At 37.8% G+C, this 17,046-nt stretch overlaps 1 protein-coding gene across 2 annotated transcripts; it reads left to right on the top strand.

Moving 5' to 3' along the window:
* Positions 1-538: 538 nt before the first annotated feature.
* Positions 539-16,773, top strand: csnk1g2.L (casein kinase 1 gamma 2 L homeolog). 2 transcript variants are annotated; one of them, XM_018245457.1, is made up of 13 exons: positions 539-784; positions 3,894-4,036; positions 5,464-5,945; positions 7,564-7,604; positions 8,625-8,694; positions 8,925-9,073; positions 9,184-9,418; positions 10,769-10,854; positions 11,693-11,777; positions 12,420-12,568; positions 13,945-14,022; positions 14,107-14,213; positions 15,240-16,773. In XM_018245457.1, exons 3-13 carry the CDS (start codon positions 5,759-5,761, stop codon positions 15,289-15,291), a joined length of 1,239 nt encoding a protein of 412 aa, XP_018100946.1. In that variant the 5' UTR covers positions 539-784; positions 3,894-4,036; positions 5,464-5,758; the 3' UTR covers positions 15,292-16,773.
* Positions 16,774-17,046: the final 273 nt, after the last annotated feature.

Raw genomic sequence — 17,046 nt, 5'->3', positions numbered from 1 at the left:
GAGGCCTGGGAAATTTGAAGGCCTGTTACAGAGATCAAGCCTTCCTTTTTGTTAGTAAGCAGGGATTGGCTGGGGTCGGGGGCAGTCCTGGTGCCACTGAGACAAGTTTCAGGGAAGTTTGCTTCAAAAAAGTGTCAAATCCAGCATAAAAAAAAACTTTTGTATTATTAATCTCGCCTGCAGGGATGGAAAAGAGTCATTTTAAAGAAAAGAATTGAAAAAAGTGAGATGGTCCCGACCCCTAATCACTCTGGGCGGCTGGGCCCTTGGCTATAGTATATACTAGGGAATCCTTACATCCACCCTGAAAATGTATTGAAAGTATCAATCAACCTATTGTAATAATTTAACTAAGATGAAATCGTAGTAAATACTGTGCACAGTATCACCTTAAATAATGTAGTAGGTGCAGTTTCAACTATTCTTGTTATCATTGTTTTAATTTTGGTTCGATATCATTTAACTTATGCAATGTAACCATTTTAAGAATTATACCCAGTGCCGCTTTAAATCCGCAAAGCCTTGTGGGATTGTTCTCCATATAAGGAGTGTCAGAAGTTACAGGACACAGAACCAGGAAGTAGCTGTGTTGTGAATTGCGCCTTGGGTTGTGTTGGTGCAGCATGGCCAAGGAAGCAGTCTAGCGCTGATTATGGGTCACTGCAGCGTCTATTGAGAAGCATGTACTACAGGGGCTAAAAGAGTGTCGGGTCCGGGAATGAGAATAGCAACGTGTGAGAGAGTGGCAGGGGTACCGGCTTGAGAAGGGGTTGGGTTTCACTAGGTAAGCTATAATTGTATATGAATCAGTAACTGGGTGGCACATACATGTTGTATTGGGAGAGCTGCTCATTGATGTTCAAACACTCCCCAAGATATTTCTCCTGATCGGCACTTGTATTCAGCTTCTTCCTGATTGGGACGCTGCTCTCATGGCTTTGCTGGAATGCTACAGGTGGGACCATTTGGATGTAGCCAGGCTTGGAGCTAGCCTGAAGAGGTATCCAATTGGGATGTTGAACTTTACCTCTCCAGCAACTGTGTGGCTTATTGAAATTCAGTTCTGTGTGTGGACTACTGTATAGTGAATTAGCCATACTGGGTGATGATGTGTCAAGCCGAGGTGTTTAAAATATTTTGAATTTACATCTGCCGGCTGCAACCCTTTATGTAACATTAATTAGGAACAGTTGTAAAGGTTTTGAACCTGTCTGTATTAATGTGTTGGAATTATTGAGTGAATACATAATCCTTTTCTATTCTTTCTTAATTTGCTATGACATTTGCAACCCCAATTATGGCTATCCATTTATTTATCAGTGTCAGTCGGTAATTATGTGTAAATGTTGGCTCTCTTATCTCTGCACGTCTGGCCAACGATGTGCAGATTTTATCCTTGTGTCCAACAGACAATCATTCAATGCAATCTCCTGACCTACCACTAACCATTCAGATTAAATAATGTAGTAAAGGAAAAAAAAAAACCAAAATGTTGGCCATTAATTGGCAGACCACAATCGTATGAAAGTTTACATCCGACAAATAGTCACCCATTGATCTCGTCTGAGGCAATACATGCAGAGATATTATCGTTGGCCAACAGAAGTCTTCTAACCTGTCTGATCAACTAAACAACCGACTGCCATGGTACAAAAAATGTCGGGACAATCTACGCATGGTTCAAAAATTGTATTGTATGAACCTTTGTTTTCTACGACTTCATCTTTGCGTCTATGGCCAGATTTATTATTGTTGCTTATTAGCACAACATATAGATGGGGAACAGTATTTGTTTTCTATATGCTGTGCCAGGACAGCCTTCTTGAGTAGAAAAAAGTGAAAGTAAAGTGTAATCATGTCCTCTCGCCTTTTTTCCAGAGAAAACCCCAACCATGACCGTCTACCCTCATAATTTTAAATGTTCCGTCTCTCTAACCAGTTTAGGTGCATATCTCTGCACTCTCTCCAGCTCATTCATATCCTGCTGTTTTAAAGTAATAAAAATATAATGCAGTGTTGCCCTGCACTGGTAAAACTGCTGTGTTTGCTTCAGAACCACTACTATAGTTTATATAAATATGCTGCTGTTAAGCCATGGGGCAGCTATTTAAAGGAGAAAAGGCTCAGGTTGCACAGCAGATAGCAGATAAGTTCTGTAGAACATAATGGTGTTATCTGTTGTCCACTATTTAACCTGTGCCATATAGCATTTCTTCAATTTCCACCATTACTACACTGTAGCTTGTTTATATGAACTATAGTAGGGTTTCTAAAGCAAACACATCCAATTTACCAGTGCAGGGCAGCAGTACATGGTATCTTCATTACTGTAAAACACTTTAATTTACTGTTCCTTTTAAGGACTGGAGTCCAAAACTGCACTGTATACTCCAGCTGTGGCCTTACCAGGGACCTATAAAGAGGCATTGGGTTGGGACAACATATGGAAGTTTGCACATAAGGGAAATGGTCATCTTCATGGCAATGAGTACTTGATGCCACTGGGCTGGGCCACACCACAAAATCATTTGACTCCTCTTAGAACTTTGGGAACCTTTTTAATGAGCATTTATTGAAAAATAGTGTTCACTGAACCCCTTATACTTCTGGGCCGCTAATAGTCGCAGAGTAGGCTTCATCTATAGTTATGCAACATGTCTTGTTGAAATAATATGTAGGGGTCCATTCACAAAACTGTAGTCCTTAAACTCCACAGTTGCAAGCAGAGAGATGACTAATACTTAAGTTATAGCTGCTTAGTACTTCTGCTACAGTAAGAATTTACCCAGCAACAAGACAGGAGAGTTTGGTGATGTTTTCTGTAAGGCAATAGGAGTAATTATCTCCACAACTTTAAAATTATCAACTTCAACAGTTCAAAACATTTTGTGCATTTGTTAAAGGAGCTGAAAATATGCTTAAAGGTCAACTACAGCCTAGACATGTGCCTGATGACATTACAGTAATGGTATGGAAATAACATGACGGTTATAAAAAAAAAAAAAAAAAAAAAAAAAAAGTTATGCAGGTGTTGTCTGAAAACCCATTATCCACAATTCTCAGAAAGATGCAAAGGCCATCTCCCATAGACCCCATTTTATCCAAATTCTTAAAAATGATCTCCCTTTTTCTCTGTAGTAGTAGAACTGTACCTTGTACTTGATCCAAACTAAGATAAAATTAATCCTTATTAGAAGCAAAACCAGTCTATTGCATTTATTTAATGTTTACATGATTTTTAGTAGACTTGAGGTATGAAGATTCAAATTAAAGAAATATGCATTTTATGGAAAACCCCTGAGCATTCTAGATAACAGATCCCATACCTAATATAAAGCTGCATCCATAGATAATCTATTGTTACAGTGAGCAGTTTACTCCTGCCATGAGGCAAATTAAGAAACCCCACAGTTTGCCATCGGCATTTAAAACAGAAATTCATCTCTCAATTGCACTCAGGACTTGAATATGAGATGTACGCTTCTGCTCCCAACTAAGACCCCTATAAACAAATCTGGATTCCCAATCCTAACCCTTGTCCTGGCTACCATCACTAGCCATTTTTGCTCAGCCCTTCCACCTTCTCCTGTGCTTTTTAAATTGCAAGTAACACAAACAAGCCTAAAATCACAGCTGGAGAACTTCCTGTTTGGGTGAAATAAACACATTTTTGCATCAAAAAAACAAAATCACCAGAATCAAAATGATATGGCAAATTAAATCTGTCATTTTCACTTTATACACAATTACTGTTTTTTCAGGTACCTGTGGAGCAAATTAAAAATCTGAAGAAGAAAATAGAAGCCATTCTATGGACTTGTTTCAAACAAGTCAGTTTCTTGAATTACTGAAAATATAGCACACATTTCAACTAATTGTTTTTCTGTTTTTAGGGTTACAGGGCATAGGAGTTTTTGATTGCATCGCATTTCCTAAGGACAAGTGCACGGATCCAAATTGTTGTATCCCCCCCAACAGACGTTTAATAATCTTCTGAATGCGAAACGCTGTCAGTGGCACGCACTTTTGCCTGTGGGTGAGTATCCGTTGTAAAATAAGCATTTCTAAGCAATCCCTTTCTACCTATACAATTGTGTGCCACAAACATGTCTCCCATTCATCTGAAAAAGAAGCTGCTATATTTTTAGAAATGGGTGTTTTTCATTGTGGAGATCCTCCCTGCGAGGCTTGCAGCAGGAAATAATTGCCAGTATTTTAAAGCAGGGATTCACTCTTGGGTCTTTTTAGGAAGATGCCATATAGAATCCAAGTCCTTGTGGTGTAATACATTTCCTCTCATCTCTTCTAACCATTTTTGAAAAGGTTAAAGTGAAACAAAAGCCACAGGTGAACCCCTATTACATTTTATTAAACTGCAGGTTTCTTACTCTTAGGGGGTTATTTATCAAAGGTCGAATTTGTGTGTTTATTTTTAAAAAAATTCTCAATCCCCCTATATGATGGTTTAAGTTAAAAGCTGAATGAGTTTTAGTAAAGAGCACAGAGGCTTTCTTTTCTTCTTTCATATACCAGTACAAAATATATTTTCCAGAATGATTGGTACATGGGGCTTTCTGGATAAGGGATACACGATCTTTCAGTTTTTTAGATAAACATATCGTAAGTCTGCTAAGAATTATTTTAAATGTTAAATAAACCTGCTAGGGTTGTTTTGCCACCAATATGGACTTGTGCAGCTTGGTTACCATCAAGTACAAGATACTGTTTTATTATTACAGAAAAAAAGGGAATCGTTTATAGTACAGGTATGGGACCTGTTATCCAGAATGCTCGGGACCTGGGGTTTTCCGGATAACGGATCTTTCCGCAATTTGGGTCTTCATGCCTTAAGTCTACTAGAAATTTTATAGTCTGTGCCAGTGTGCAGTGTATGTAATAAAACTCCTTAATGAAAAAGTTGTTACGTTTGCTACAAAAGTTTACGCCACCTTCAAGCAGGTCTTAACAGTTTGCAATGCGCAATTAAGATTTGCAATGCAATAAAAGCCTAATGAAGAAATTACATTGCCCTGTCTGAGAGATGGCCATCATATGAAGCAGACAAATAATAGGTTTCCAGGTAAGGGATCCCATACCTATACTTTATTTGTTTTCTAGTGCATGCTTTGGCTTTATATGGCTGTTCATTAAGGTCATGGCATTGGGTCTCTGTGATTTTGGTCACTGTATGGGAATATGCCTAGTATAAAGATGCAATATGCACAATTTATTCCATCTGTGAATATCTGATTGGGTCATATTACATAGTGTAGGTGGAATTTGCGACCCTAGTATTGGTGTTATGGACGTTTAGATTTCAGTGTTTATGAAAAGTAATATTATCAACTTAATTAGCCATTTTATTCTGCTTGAAATGATAAAGTCTTTGTTTTGGATGGGTTGAACGGTGGGTTGGATATATGTGCAGTAGCATGTAATTACTGTTTGTTTGCTCTCTTTCAGATTTAAAGTCTCCTATGCATTGGACAAAACATCCCTTTACAATGGTATCCTTCAAGGGAGTAGACACGATTCTACACTGTCCAAGAGCCTTAACATTTCCTCAAGCTTGTCATCAAATTGACTGAAAGCGCCCAGTTGGGAGGGGAGTTCTTGCCCCTTCCCTTGGGACATTATGACCTTTTAGTGAGAGCCCAAAGTGGTGGGTTTGGGCGGAGGAAGAAAGACATACTTTAGCACTGGCCTAGAACCACCTGTAAAAGCTGTAACCGTGGAGAGACCCGGTTACCACAAACTTATGGATTTTGATCAGAGGGAGGAGAAGGGTGATCCTGAGGAAGTTGCCAGGAAGATGTCGAAATCTGGTGTTGGACCTGGAAGAAGCAGTAGGAGTACTGCTGCCAATTCAGGGGTCTTAATGGTGGGGCCCAACTTCCGAGTAGGAAAGAAGATCGGTTGTGGAAATTTTGGTGAATTGCGGCTTGGTGAGTACTAAACAGGGTGATTGCAATACATTAAAATTTTCTTTTTTTATCACATAATTCCTTCATTTTATATAGTAAATAATGTACTCCCAATTTTAAAGTACAAGGACATAAGTGTCAGAGGAGTTTCATGATCATATAAAAGCACAAGACTAAAGATTATCTTAAATTAACTGGAATATATTTAGATATTGCTATGGTCTTTGACTAGTGTCCATCAACTTTTCAGTGTACCAAGCGTCACTGACTTGCGTTAGGCCAATGGTAACAGACATCTTCAAACTTGCTGGGTTTAATACTTCTATTCTCTGCTGAATATTACAAAGAAATCCTTTCTTTTCTACTGTCCTTATAATTACATTAGCGGTATACTAGATATACCATGACCTGGATGAATGAAAATCTTCAAAGTCATATTTAGCAGTACATTGTTCTCTTAAGACCGCATAAAGCAGCATTTCATGGAACTCTGAAGGGACCTTTAATACTATGAAAGCTGTAAAAAAAAAAAAACCACTTATCATGACTAAGCACTGATTTGAAGTGACCATAGTTTTTTTTATGGTTATTGTATTATTTTTGGTCCCGGCTTTTGTGACTGAGCAATAAATTTTTTGGATCCTGGGTCAAGGACCTCCAACGTGAGAGCTGAAAAGATACAAAAGAGGAAGGCAACTTTAAATTTACCTTTAAATGGGGCAGATGTACGGCACTTCAGGTCAGTGTCGCACAGACCAATTCCTAGCATCTCTCAGTCCATATAATTACGAGCTCAGTGGGAGGACATGCCATTACCAATTGTTTCATTCAAGGGGTAGTTCTGAGCATTTTTCTTACCCTGAACTAGAAAATGTTCAGAATTGCCTCATGTGCTACTGTCCTAAATATCACATTGTTTGTCTACATAAAAACCTAGTTTTGACGTAGATTGACCAAAGCAGCCCTATGTGTCATTATGCTTAAGTGTTGGGTCCACTTTGCATATTAACAAACTGTTATCATACAGTGATTTCAATACCTTTTCAACTTTTTGGATGAAAAAATTTTTTGCAGCCAATGACTTAATTGAATGTGCAAATAACTTGAAATGTACACAAATTATTGTAAAGGTATGGGACCTGTTATCCGTAGACCTGGGGTTTTCGAGATAAGCAGCCTTTCCGTAATTTAAACCACTTTAAACTCTACATAAAAAAAAAAAAAAATGTAAACCTTTATTCAACCCAATAAGATTGTTTGACCTCTAATAAAGATTAATTTTATATTAGTTGGGATTTTTACTGTCTTATTACTTAATAAGAAGAAATAATTTCGAAATTTTAATTTATTTGATTCAAATTGAGTCTTTATGGGAGATGGCCTTCTTGTAATTTGGAGCTCTCTGAATATCTGCTTTCTGGATAACAGATCACATATCTGTATTTGTTTTGAAATCTATCTAAGCCTGTTTGATAATTTATTCTTTGCAGAGCTACAGAAAATAAATGTTTGTGAATTGAGTTCCCATCTTCATTGTCTTTGCAAGATAACAAAAAATGCCAAATGATTATTAGGGTGATACAAACAATGGTATGTAGTAATAGTGTCTTGCATTACACCATCTTTTCTTTTCTCATAGGGAAAAATTTGTACACCAATGAATATGTAGCTATCAAACTGGTGAGTTATTACATGTATTGTTTATTACATTAGAAATGATATTTGTGGGAAATAATAGCTGCATGAACCATGATTTCCCTGCACTGATGTTCCTTTTGAAGCTGTGCAGTAGTGCACTCACACAAGTTATGACACCATAACCCAAAACGAATACATAATACACGTACATGCATAAATAGGGGAAACTGACCCTTGCAACCATTTATGTGCCCATAAAATATTGGGTTGCACTTTTGCCTTGCAGTGCTGGGTTCCTGAGTTCAGTATCTGTAAGCAGTTTATATACTTGCCACACTCCAAAAATATACAAGACCAATGCATTTATATCCACATTTCTGTTAGTATGCTCTCATTTCACTCTCCTCAAGGTATCTTATTTAATCCTTTACCAGCCAACATGTAGTAGCTACTTTCTTGGACAGATAAGCGGTTTTTCTCTGCAGTTAGGACTAATGATGGTCCTTTGAGCAACAAATCTAGGGGGCTGTCATTCCGGTCCTGTGATAAAGTCGTCACAGGTCCAGCCTCCAAGCAGCATGATTAGTTTGTGTGTCCACAGCTTTGCCTGCTTCCTTCCCTCCCCTATGCCCACCAGTACTCCTCCAGCGATGCCAGCATCCCTCCATCTCCAAAAACTGTAAGTGGTCGTTACTTACACACACTTTAGTGAAGGTTTTTTTTTACACTTGAATACACACTGTCGCACAATGTAAACACAAGGGTTTTTTCTTATGTATTTTAGCCATTTGTCTTTTTTGTTTTTCCACTAAAAAAATGTTTATTTTGGCAGCATGATCATTGGATCAGGTATTTCAACCAATAATTACACTGTCAGATAAATTATTTCCACCTCCCGGAAATGCCCATAAACTGAAAGAGCACAACATTTTCAAAAACTGTCTGGCAATAAAAGTTGACTGGTAAAGTCAGTAGATTAAACCTTTCACTGCCAAACACTTTCTTAAATTAAGAAATGTATATTGGACTCATGTTAACTCTTCTCCTTTGACTCATACACAGGAGCCAATTAAATCCAGAGCTCCTCAGCTTCATCTGGAGTACAGATTTTACAAGCAGCTTGGCAATACAGGTATTCTTGAAGTATAAAATGTCTCTAGTTACAAATACCTTAAGCTACCTGTGTTATTCTGTATTCCATCTGCACTGCCTCTGTTTTTAATTTTCTTTTTCATTATTGCCAATAAATATATTGCCTTCACATAGCCATATTTTTTCTCTCATCTTGCATTATCACTTTTTTTTTCTGATTATTTTTTTTTTATTATTTTCTCCGGACTTCTTTATCACTTCATCTTTCAGAGGGCCTTCCTCAGGTGTATTATTTCGGACCCTGCGGAAAATATAATGCTATGGTGCTTGAGTTATTGGGGCCTAGTCTAGAGGACCTTTTTGATCTATGTGACCGTTCATTCACTCTCAAAACAGTGTTGATGATTGCAGTCCAGCTGGTAAGTTGTTAGTGCTAACTGGTCTGTACTTGTGACCCGGATTTGGAGTTTTTTTCGCTGTTGGAAAGTTGTTTTAACATGTTGATGATTTCATGTGTGCTTTTCCACAGATCTCGCGCATGGAATATGTACACACAAAGAGCTTGATATACCGTGATGTGAAGCCAGAGAACTTTCTGCTGGGTCGTCCAGGAAGCAAGCGCCAGAAAACGATTCACATGATAGATTTTGGCCTTGCAAAGGAATATTGGGACCCAGAGACCAAAAAACATATTCCTTATCGAGAACACAAGAGTCTGACAGGAACGGCACGATACATGAGCATTAATACACACCTTGGAAAGGGTATGTGGAGGAGGAATATGATTAAAGTGCCATTATATTTGATTTAAAGAATTTAGAAATACTTAATTTGTGTTATTTTGAATTATTCAGTCACTTGTGGAGGGACTTTAAACAGCGAACCAAAGCCTAACATAGAAGAAACTATAAATGCTAAACACATTTATGACTTAAGTCTGCAAATGTGCCAGATTTTTGCACTTTACACACTACCATATTGCCTTGAATATCTGCAGGTCTCTGCACACCATCTTGGAAGCAGAGACCTTTGGCTACCATGAAGAATATAGATCTGGCTGTGTTCAGCAGTGATTCAAGGGGAGTTTGAGGAGGTGTTGTGTAGGTATTCCCACCCCTACCTTGCACATCAGTGAGGGGCTGCAGAAGACATAGGACGCAACAGGTTTAAGCTGTGTCCTCTGACACTGTGCTGTATTTTTAATGTATTTACTCAATACATTTTTTTCCAGAACAAGGTGCACAGTGCAGCCAATCTTGCAGGCAGAAGTGCTGCTTGAAAGAGCTCTAAGGGCCATACTATTTTGTCCTTTCTTCCTGCTCAGGAGATATGTAAATCAACCCTTCTATTTTGGGCTTCTTTACTAGTTCAAGGCAACCACAACTCTTTAAAATTGAAGATCCGTGCCTCAATAGATGCCCCCAGTTGCTCCTAATCTTCTTTTCTGCTGATTAAAAACAAATGCTTTGGGCTGCTGTTGGCTGAGCTTAAAATCCAACCAGAAATACACAGAATATAAAACCTCACACTACATAATAAGTAATTAAAGTTAACTTTTAGTATGTTCTTAACATTTTCCCAATTATTTGCCTCCTATTTGTACCTCCTTCCTTGAAGGCGCAATGAACCTGGCAAAAAAAAAGATTGCTCTGTAAAGCTTCAATTTAATTGTTGCTGTTACTATTTTACTTATTCTATTCAGATCCATTCTGTTCATATTAAAAAGGTAAATTGGTTCAGCTACCTGGACCAAACAGCTGCTAAAATTCCAAAGTACACCGCTTCTGAACAAAAGCTAAAAAATACATTAAAAAAAAATGGCAAATGAAGACGGATATAATAAAAAATTTAAGATTAATTGAAAATTTTAGATTTTTATCACGTGGCAGATCAGAATCCTTCTGGTACAGTAAGCTCAGTATAAAAAATATACTTTTTTTTTTTTTATAAAAATGTTACCAATATTTATTTTAGGCTTAAATTTTCCTTAAAGGAATATGGATCTAGATATCTTTGCTTGAAGTACTGTTGAATGACTGGAGAGTGCGAGAAGCTTGTAATTGAAAAGTGCCTGACATTTGCTGAAAGCTCTGCCTTTTTTATATTTCCAAAAGAACAAAGCCGTAGAGATGATTTGGAAGCCTTGGGTCACATGTTCATGTATTTTCTACGTGGGAGCCTTCCCTGGCAGGGCCTTAAGGTAAGGGTGATGCATGAGAGTACACCTGGCAGACCCTAGTTTTTACCTTTTGTTTCTCTTCTTCATAGCTGCACAAAAACTGCTGTAAACAAAATGAGGTTTCTGTGACAAAATTGTCCAACAATTTTCCCTGCTATTGAAAGTGGTGTCTGTTTCTCTGTCTAATGATTAATTTGACATTACTTTGAGATAAAAAAGATACATTGGGCTTGCTCAGGATAGAAATACCTTGCACTTAAAGGGATACTGTAATGGGAAAAATGTTTTTTTCAAAATGAATCAGTTAATAGTGCTGCTCCAGCAGAATTATGCACTTAAATCCATTTCTCAAAAGAGCAAATAGATTTTTTTTATATTCAATTTTGAAATCTGACATGGGGCTAGACATATTGTCAATTTCCCAGCTGCCCCAAGTCATGTGTTATTTAGAAACTGCATTTATAGTAGGTGTCTTGGCTTAAGACATTTTGGAACACGGCACACTTCCATGCAGTTCAGACCTCTTGTAGTGGTCCTCTAACCACATAGAATGCCACAGACCTCAAAGTATTTATCGCATAAAATCTTAAGCACTTGACAAATAGAAAACTATATACAGTATCCCTGTCTCTCTCTACTATTTATCTTTAATTTCCTGCAAGCATAGATTTAGTACAGGATGAAGCCGTGTCCTTTTTTTTTTTTTTTTTTTTTTTTTTTTTTTTTTATTGCTGCTACTTATGGCTAAGTGCTGCAGGCTACTTTCAATTCATTTGAATGCACCATTTAGTAGACTTATGGAATATAGTATAACTAAAACTAGCATGTTATCAATCACTCTCATTTTTTGTTATTTCAGGCAGATACATTAAAAGAAAGGTATCAGAAGATTGGTGAAACCAAGAGAACCACTCCAGTGGAGGTTCTATGTGATAATTTTCCAGGTAAAAGATTTGTTCATTTTTATAATATATACACCAGGGGAAGCATCAGAAATGTGCACTAAAGCTCCAGATGTAGGTTCAGTAACTAGAGGGCATGTTAAAGGACACCTATCATGGCAAAATTTCCCCCACTGGATCACATTGGTCAAAAATGTCCCTATGGGAGCTCCCGATGCGGGCAGCCATGTTGGGACACAATGCATACGCATAAGGAGAAGTGTCCAAGATCGCTCATTGTGATGCTTGGGACCTGGGGCTTTCCATATAAGGGACCTTCCAAAATCTGGATCAGTAAAAATACTTAAAACATTAAGTAAACCCAATAGTATTGTTTCCCTTCCAATAAGGATTAATCGTATCTTAGTTGGGATAAAGTACAAAGTAAAGCAAATCATTTTTAAGACTAAATTATTTGCTTAAAATGGACTTTAAGGGAGATTGCCATCAGGTGATTTGGAGAATAATAGGTTTCCAGATAACCGGTCCCATACCTGTACGTTAACTTAAAGGTGAACTAACCCTTTAAGGACAGAAAATATGTGCCTGTTTTAGCCCATCTACTGCATATCCCTACTAGTCACAATGTTTGTTATGAATGCATGTGGGTCATGTAGATATAAGTCTATCTTTTCCAAATCACAGAGGAGTTGGCCACCTACATGCGTTATGTTCGCCAACTGGACTTTTTTGAAAAACCAGATTACGAGTATCTGCGCCGACTGTTTACAGATCTGCTGGATCGACGTGATCTCATCTTTGACTATGAATATGACTGGGTGGGAAAAACCTTGGTAAGTTCACTAGGATAGAGCATTGTATTATATTAAACAGGCCTAAAATGCTGTTTTGTATTTCATCATAGATCCAGTATGTCTTGATAGATAAATAGAATCACATATTTACAATGTGTAACCGCTTACTTTACCTTTATTTTTTTTCGTTTGTCCCAGATTAAACATATAGCAGAAACTATTTGTCCAGCTTCATGTGGTTATGATCTCATATTTTGACCTCTAAATCCACTTCTCTGTCTTGCTAATCTTATTTTTTTTTTTTTTTTAAAAGGTTCTTGCTAATCTTATTTTTAGTTAATTCTTTATATGTACTGGCACCTTTTTCTATGTCAAATAGGCCTTGACCAAACTTGTTATAGAAAACAGTCCCTTCTAGAGTGAAGCTGTGTAACGAATGACGCGTAACAAAGGAAACTCTATTTCTTCTGATGTTTTTGCGGCCTTTGACCCTGTTGACCACACACTATTAACATAAGATAGGGATGCACTGAATCCAGTATTCGGTTCGAGATTCGGCTTTTATTCAGTAGGTTTTGAATTTGGCCGAATCCCCGTGCCTGAATCCTAATTTGCATATGTAAAACAAGTAAGTAAACGTTTTTTTCCACTTTTTTTCCCTTCCTGTCCCAAATTAGGGTTCAGTATTCGGCCGAATCTTTCATGAAGGATTAAGCGGAATCCCAAATAGTGGATTCAGTGCAACCCTAACATAAACATAAATCTGCAGCTGCATGTTTAGTGCCAAGGGCACCAGAGTATGGGGCACAGCGTTACTACACTAGCACATATACGACTTGTACTTCCCATTGGTAAATGAGGGATGGAAAGCAATGTGAATGCAAGTAATTGCAAATGCGTGATGCCTAATTTAAGAATTTTCTATCCCAGGATTTTTCCGGTAATACAAACATTGTAGGAGGTACGTTAACAGGTACAGGTTATGTTGGCCTCTGTGGCTAAAGCATTGTTGTAAAACTGGGAATAGAATACTAACTTCACCCAAGTTGTTTGGTGTAGTGCATATTCCTTAACCATGATGCCAGTGAGTTTGATTTGCAAGAAAAAACAAAACAAAATGGGCAGCACCTAGACAGCTTAGTAGGTATCTCAGTCAAGGGTTTGTGCAATCCGTCTCTCATGCATAATGCCAGGGCAATTGTACGGTGTTTTTTTTTTTTTTTTTTTTTGCATTTTGCCCCACTGTCTGTAATGAGCCCTCTATTTTCTTAACACACTAGAGAGCTCATTTATTGATCGTGGGGCAGGGTGCAAAGCACAAAAAAAGACACAAACCACTGTGGCTGTAGGAACACAAGACCGTTTCAATATGATTTTTATTTCCTTCTTTTTCTAATCTCCACGTTTGTCATTAGCCAAGTCCCATTGGATCAGTTCCTTATGGAGGCCTCACACAAGTGCATAGCAAGAAACCGCTTTACCTTAAACACCAGGTAAGCAAATTGGTTAACAGATTGTAAGCAAATACAGAGAAGGGCAGAGCTACAAAAAATAATACGCTTTTAACATCCTTCTAGGTATTGAATTCCACTAATGGAGAACTAAATATGGATGATCCGACAGCTGGGCATTCCAATGCACCGATCACTGCACACACAGGAGTTGAGATGGCAGACGACACCAAGTGAGTATAAATGTTTCGCTGATCCCTATAAATATTCCCTAAAATTTAGAAGCTTAAATCTGGTGTCTACTGCTGCCGGACCCCCATTAAGCCCTTAAACTCTCTGGGCCCGGGACAACACTCCCCCCCCCCCCCCCCCCGATAGTGGCCCTGTAGACAGTGATAGGAGGATTATATTGTGATTAAAGCCGCAGAACTCAACACCAAAAAAAGTTGATGCGGTCAGAGAAATAAAAATGAATATCTAAAGGTCAGCCACATATCAATCGGACACCCTGCTCATCACCTACAGTCCCTCCTATTCTGGTAACAAGGCATCCAAGAGAACCTTAGCTAGATGGCTAGTGAATACCATCAACTACCTATTCCAAAAATCACATACAGGCTTCCTTTGGCATATCTGTTCACTCAACAACTGCTGGCTCTTTCTGAAAGCACATGACCAGGCACCGTGGCCTAAGATGGCTGCATACATACCAATATTACAACAAAAAAGGCATATATTTAGTGGTTCAAAAATAAAAAATTTAAATTGTAGAAGGAATTTTGTGCACTGTAAACTACAAGTAATTTAGTAATAAAAGCTATACCATTCAAATCATGACAGAATCCCTTTAACTCCTTGATGTCTGCACTGAAAACTACAACTTCTATAAGGCAACAAAAACCCATTAAAGAAGGTTGGAATTTCAATGTGCCCCCCCTTTTTTCCCCTTTAGGCCAGATATTCATAGATTGCTATAATTTAGGATGTAGTACCCCAGCATAACGCTTTTCCCCCGTTACTTGTGTTATTGCTCTGTAGGCACTCTCACTCTCTCATGTCAGGAACAGCCCCAGAGTTTGCAAACCTGTGAGTTTTAAGTCCACTATTCCCATCGTATTTAGAACTCCCGGGTTGTTTAGACCTTTGTTAATTTAAAAAATATGTGTATCAGTAGGGGCTAGCACATTTATTTGATCTATCATGTGAAGTACCACTTGCCGTTTATACCTATAGTTACATATGTTTTGTTTTTTTTCCAGATGTTGCTGCTTTTTCAAAAGACAGAAGAGGAAAAGTACTCTACAAAAATGACTTGTCAGCCACCTCATACAATGGAACTGTATTATATATTGGATTACAAGTTTTAACGGAAAGGAGACACCATACATCTCTCTTGATCTTCTGCAAACAGTGTTAATGACCTGGAGCAGCAGTAAATCACTAAAACAGGAGATTTTTTTGTTTGTTGCTACTTTTATTTAAATATTTGTAAAAAAAAATATATACATTTTTCAGGTAGGGTTGTCGCTTACACCTTTGGCATGAAAGAAATTTATGATGCTGATGTTTGGACTATAACAACTCATAGTGGCCTCAACCCAAAGATAAGAGAACATTAATTATAGTTCAGGGGCATTTTTAACCTTCCTATCGCTGTGGAAATAAGGGTTTTCTCTCTTCCAGTTACCTAAGATGTTTGTTTTCCTTAACAAAAGGGACAACCGACCTTATGCTGACACTGGATGGATAGAACGCCTTCTTAGCCGACATGTCCTAAATGTTTTCTACGTGGCCACCTTCCTCTAAATCAGAGGTGATACTGTATGTGAGTAGCAAATTAGGGAGGTTCCTACACTGTGGGACATTCTGCTCTAATGAATTTTACTGTTCTGTATTGTTACTTATTGTATGGGGAATTTGCTATATATTAAATCTGAAATGTTAATGCTTTGTGAAAAATGTTGCCATTATCTTACATGTAAGCATGATTTATATTCACGTAATATTGAGCAAAGATTGTCACACGTAATGATTCAATTCGGCCATTTCCACCTGAACGGTTTCGTTGACACTGTATATGTCCCCACTCCACACATGATCAGCCATATATGATGGCTATCCCCCACCCAGCAACGTGTGCATGAGGGGAACATGTTTCAAATCGAACTGCAGTTTTGGCAACTGGTTGAACATCCCCCAAAATCAAGCCTTGTAAGGTTAGCTTTAAGATTGTATGTATATTTAGCCATGTGACAAATCCTTTATTTATAATGGTTTTAAAGAACCAGCAAATGCTTACAATTCACTGCAAGCCATTTGCTTCAGTTCGATGTGCATATATCAGAATGCATTAACACATGCGCAGCTCCTTACCTCCGGATACTTCTCTTTAGCTCCTGAGACCTTTGTCTCAAATATTTATAAATGCAATTAGGGATTCTTTTTATATGAAGCAGATTGTGTTTTAGGTTTCGTGTTTTTAAGTAAAATGTGTTCAACTTTCAATAGCCTGATACAAATGAAGATACTGTGTATATATAATGTGCCCTTTTGAAGCATATAGGAGAAGCCTTTGACACCAACAGCTTGCCCCTCCACTGTTTATTGTGAGCATATTGGAATACGAGCCCCAAGGTGAAATTCCCACCTGCTAGAAACCAATGCACACTAATATTTCTTGATGATTTGAAATTTATTTTATAGAAAAAGATGCAGTTATGTCTCATTATTAAACTGAACTGTAGGAGAGGTGCGGCAATGCTTTCAAATAAAATTGTATGTTTTTTAACTAAACCACTGCAGTGCTGTTTTGTAGTTGTTTTCCCTATCTTGAAGTTAGAACTTGGGGCAAAGTTAGGCCAATATGCAAGGCCTGAAAAGTTATGTCCCATGTGACCCCCCTTCAAGTTGCTGACTAACTCAGGGTTAGAGAGAAAAGCAGGAAGTAGTGTTGTGGCTATTATTATTATTATTATATTATTATATTATTATTATATTACACATCCAGTCACTCCAGCCTTTATACATTACATTTATGGCTAACTAACTATATTAGAAACATTTTTT

The sequence above is a fragment of the Xenopus laevis genome, chromosome 1L (assembly GCF_017654675.1).
Source record: "Xenopus laevis strain J_2021 chromosome 1L, Xenopus_laevis_v10.1, whole genome shotgun sequence".
Lineage (NCBI taxonomy): Eukaryota > Metazoa > Chordata > Amphibia > Anura > Pipidae > Xenopus > Xenopus laevis.
Note: the sequence above shows the minus strand (reverse complement) of the source record. Positions and strands in the feature narration are given on the sequence as shown.